Source organism: Lactuca sativa, chromosome 1, assembly GCF_002870075.4.
Source record: "Lactuca sativa cultivar Salinas chromosome 1, Lsat_Salinas_v11, whole genome shotgun sequence".
NCBI lineage: Eukaryota > Viridiplantae > Streptophyta > Magnoliopsida > Asterales > Asteraceae > Lactuca > Lactuca sativa.
In genome coordinates this window covers 91,417,906-91,422,426 of record NC_056623.2, presented here as the reverse complement: position 1 = coordinate 91,422,426, position 4,521 = coordinate 91,417,906, and the positions used below count along the sequence as shown (strand labels likewise).

The window sequence follows — 4,521 nt, the reverse complement described above, 5'->3', positions numbered from 1 at the left end:
GGGTCCAAACCTTAAAAATTAGGGTTTAAGGATCATGCACGAACGTCCTGCATATGCTTGGTACGCCCAGCGTATGTGACCTCGGGCCAAATATTAAAAATATGCCACTATGGGCCATTTTGCAACATTTTTCATACACAAGGGCTAAATACAATAAATCCTTATACTTAGTGTGTAATTTGGAAATACCTCATCATCGGGATGTTACAGAAGTACGAACCGAAGCTTTAGCTTTTGATTGAGTGATTTCCAAGGGAAATAGTGACTTCGAAGCCTCAATCCCGATGGTTAATCTATTCCAATGCATATATCCTAATCAGTTAATCACAATCAGCGAGAACCTAAGCGTCGCTCCATTTTCCTAAAATATTTATAATTCTCGGTGCCACTTGCATCGTTTTCTTTCTCACATGATACACCAAATATAGTTAACCTATTTGGGCCAAAAAAGGAGCATAACCTTCTATAAAACCATGGGGAAAAATTGGGCCCTAAATTATGTAGCCCCTATTCACAAGCACATTCTAAACATCCCTAGGACCGGCCATATTTATAGCTTATATTTTGTTGTTTCTTAACTTCTTTGTATTTGATCTTTTTTCATTGGCTCTTATCTTTAGAAAATTCTTTGTCCTTCCAAAAAGCATGATAACACTTGCCTAGTAAACATATATATATATATATATATATATATATATATATATATATATATATATATATATATATATATATATATATATATATATATATATATATATATATATATATATATATATATATATATATATATATATATATTGAGTTTATCGCTTGTGGACGCTTAGACCTTATAATTACTTTTAATACTTTGTTTCTCATACAGTTTTATTATTTCACAATAAATTTTCTATAAGTTCACTATAGAAAACCATTTTTAGATCTATTTTTTTTGCTATATTTTTCGACAACTCTGTCAGTTAAACATGTTTCTACTTATTAAAAAAAACAGTTGTCCTAGGAAAAAGTTTTATATAAGTTTTTCTGTGATTTATTATATAGTGTATCATGATAAAAAAAATTAGATTTATTATACAGTGTATCATAATAAAAAAAATTAAATCTTTTAATCACCATTACAAAAGTATATTGTCACAAATGTATAGGAAACAACTTTACGCGGCAGTTTTCGGACAAAAACAATTTCTTCAGAAAACTATAGATAGGAAACTTTTTGCGAGCATTTTCCAAGGGACAATTTTTCGGATAAATATATGTTGTTGGAAGTACCAAAGAGACTTCACAGACAACTCACACTACTAGAAACTTGGCTTTCAGCTAGGGATCCAGAGAGGGTTTTAATATTCTGTAGCAAATTTTAGGCCTTATAGCGAGCAAATTACGAGAGATATGCGATGGTTTAAAAAATTATTTTATTTATTCAACATAATGCATATTAGAGAGGGTTTAGCGAGGGATCAGCTACGGATCTCGCAACTATTTATCGACGCATTCTTATTCCTCGGCAATCAGTTGAAAACGAAGGCATTTGGCGAGGGTTCAACGAGGGATAAATAAAGTGTCGACTTTTTTCCATCTGGTAGGTGTTTATCGAGGGATTGCCGACGGAGGGTACATGTGTTATGTTTTTTTAATTGACGATCTCTCGCTGAAATTGGCGCTATTCAATTCCAGTTTCACGAAGTTTATGTAAGTTTCCTTCACTCCTAAATCTGTTATATCACTCCATTTGAGCACACATGACTCTCCCTCCCAAATCTGTTTTATCACTCCAATTGAGCACAGATGATTCTCGAGTTGCAGCTTAACCTAATCTCACCTTCTCCGTTCAAATAGATGACGACACCATTGACCAATGCAGCATCCGATTCCGGCAGCCTCCACATTTTTAAAATCTAAAATTATTCTTCGTTAACTTCCGATTCAGGTAAATCTCTTGATTTTATTTGCTTTATTCGTATATTAGGTTAGGTTTACGTTAGCGCTTAATTTCTCCATTTTTTCCTTTTTCAATCGTCATTCCTCTTATATCTCAGCGTTATATATACCCGAATCACCTTGAAGCTTTCTGGTTATTGTGTATCATAGCCATATGGAATACCTTCTTTTTTATCAGCAAATTAATTTCAGGTCTACCATAGATTGCATCTATATAAGAATACACACTTAGAATTAGAACTTGATTTAGGAATTGATTGGTTAATTATTGTTTAAAAGCTATAAATTGGTTAGTTGTTGTTGATCCATGAGTTCTTACAGGTCTAGCCTACACGAATTTATGGAAAAGTAAGTAGAAGGGAATTAAAATGATCATTTCATAGAATTATGAGGCATTTCAGATTAAAACTAAGCTTGATACTAATTGGTGACAATGTTTCCAAAACATTTCCGACAAAATTAGCTCTAATTTTCAAAAGCATTTCCGACACAAATGCAATTGAGTGGAGCATTGCAAAGTTATCTCATAAAATCGGCCAAACCACAAACGCAATGTTGTTTTAAACCATATGTATCTGCTAAAAACATTGTAATACATACTAAAAACTTAAATGTATTGATTATAAATATCAAGATATAAAAAAAATATTTTTTGCTATAGAAAAACAAAATCATTTTGGTTAAACTTTTTACTCATCTTCTTTTACTAATATATTTTATTATTTTCATTTATTTACTCTTTCAATTATGCCTACCGATTGCCAGATATGCAAGTGAGTAATGTTGGCGTACAATTTTGTCTCCAGAAAAAAACAAATGCATTTATTGATAATTGACGATCATCAAGTCCACACGGCAGCATATATATGGTCGGCATTCACGGTGATACATTGTTCGCCATATATTTAAAACCGAATTCCGTCATTTTTATGAAGTTAAATGAAACGTTTACAGTTAATTGGTGAAGATTATACATCAAAGGTGTACATTAAGGTTCCATTAATATCAAATCCAACTTCCAACTAACCTATCCATTCACACACACACACACACATTTGTATAGACAGAAGAAGAATCTTTAATTATAAATACCCTAACCAGTGACAACGTTTGTTGCACCAAACACATTTTGAATAACATAACTAGCAAACATATAAGTTTCCTACAGCTTTAGTGCTCGTATACTTGAAAAATGGCAAGGATGGCAATGATGGTCTTTTGTGTAGTAGTCACTTGCATGGTGGTGGCTGCACCCTATGCAGAGGCTATTACATGTGGTCAGGTGGTAAGCAACTTAGCTCCATGCCTTGGCTACCTAAAAAATGGTGGTGCTGTGCCATCGGGATGTTGCAGTGGGGTTACCGCACTCAATAACGCTGCACAATCAACCCCTGATCGTCAGACTGCTTGTGGCTGTTTAAAGAGTGCTTACTCAGCTAATTCCGGCATCAATGCTGGTAACGCTGCTGCCCTCCCCGGCATGTGTGGTGTCAACATCCCTTACAAGATCAGTCCTAGCACTGATTGCTCCAAGTATGTTAAAATATCTGTTTATTTTCTTCAATTTCCAGTTGATAGACTCATCGATCTACTGGCTTAAATCTTTCACGAATAAAGTTTAATTGTATTGATGTGGTTTTTGCAGGGTGCAGTGAGTCCGTGATGTTTATGGATGTTTGGAAGATTAGAAGCATATATATCTAAATTACAATAATTATAGAGAACACTATTAATTGTGTTTGAGAAAGACATGTATGACTGTAGATGTCTCTATGATTTGTAGTGCATTTTCAAGTAAAATAGTGTTCCTGTTATCTTTGTAATGCCATCACCTTTTTTATATACCTCCCTCGGTCTCTCCTTTTATATTCCTGTCATTTTGACAGCACCTGCCAATTAAAGGCATGTAGATTCACAGTCTCATTTATATTTAAAAGTTATTTAGAGGATGCTAAAGTTTATCTCACATCATTGAAAATCAATTTGCAAAAAAGAAAATTCACCATATCTTGATGTATAAGGTCATCCGTTATACCCACTACTAACCACTATAGTAATGAGTGTCACCTCATCACCACATTCAATCACTAAACCTATGGGATACCCACCACTATATATTCTTCCTATTTTTTTATTTTTAAATTATATATATATATATATATATATATATATATATATATATATATATATATATATATATATATATATATATATAGTAATTAAAATGTAGAGAGAGGTAGAGAGACATGGAGGGGGAAAAAGTTTATTGGGTATTGTTGTTCGTTCTCCCACTACATAATACCATGAATTTTTCCACCACTAGCCACCATTAAGGGTATGGGGGTGGTGCTCGCATTTTTTATAGTCACCATTAAGGGTATGGGGGTGGTGTTCACATTTTTTGTTGATGGCCACATAGACCACGAACATGTTCGTTATGAGCATGAGAAGGCCTAATAGATTGTCGTGAATGGCTATCATGGCACCTTCAAACATTCTCAATTTAAAAAACAAATGTGATAAAAAAAGAAAAAAAATCGAGTCATCAATTATTTTTTTGTCATACATATATGATTGTTTGTCAAA

The 4,521-nt window shown here is 33.2% G+C and overlaps 1 protein-coding gene across 1 annotated transcript; it reads left to right on the top strand.

Moving 5' to 3' along the window:
* The first annotated feature begins 3,040 nt into the window (after positions 1 to 3,040).
* Positions 3,041 to 3,801, top strand: LOC111915889 (non-specific lipid-transfer protein). The gene is made up of 2 exons (XM_023911525.3): positions 3,041 to 3,468; positions 3,581 to 3,801. Exons 1-2 carry the CDS (start codon positions 3,128 to 3,130, stop codon positions 3,588 to 3,590), a joined length of 351 nt encoding a protein of 116 aa, XP_023767293.1. The 5' UTR covers positions 3,041 to 3,127; the 3' UTR covers positions 3,591 to 3,801.
* The last annotated feature ends 720 nt before the right edge of the window (positions 3,802 to 4,521 follow it).

Coding starts and splice junctions, on each gene's coding strand:
- LOC111915889 (XM_023911525.3), top strand. CDS start 3,128: ATGGCAAGGATGGCAATGATGGTCTTTTGTGTAGTAGTCACTTGCATG.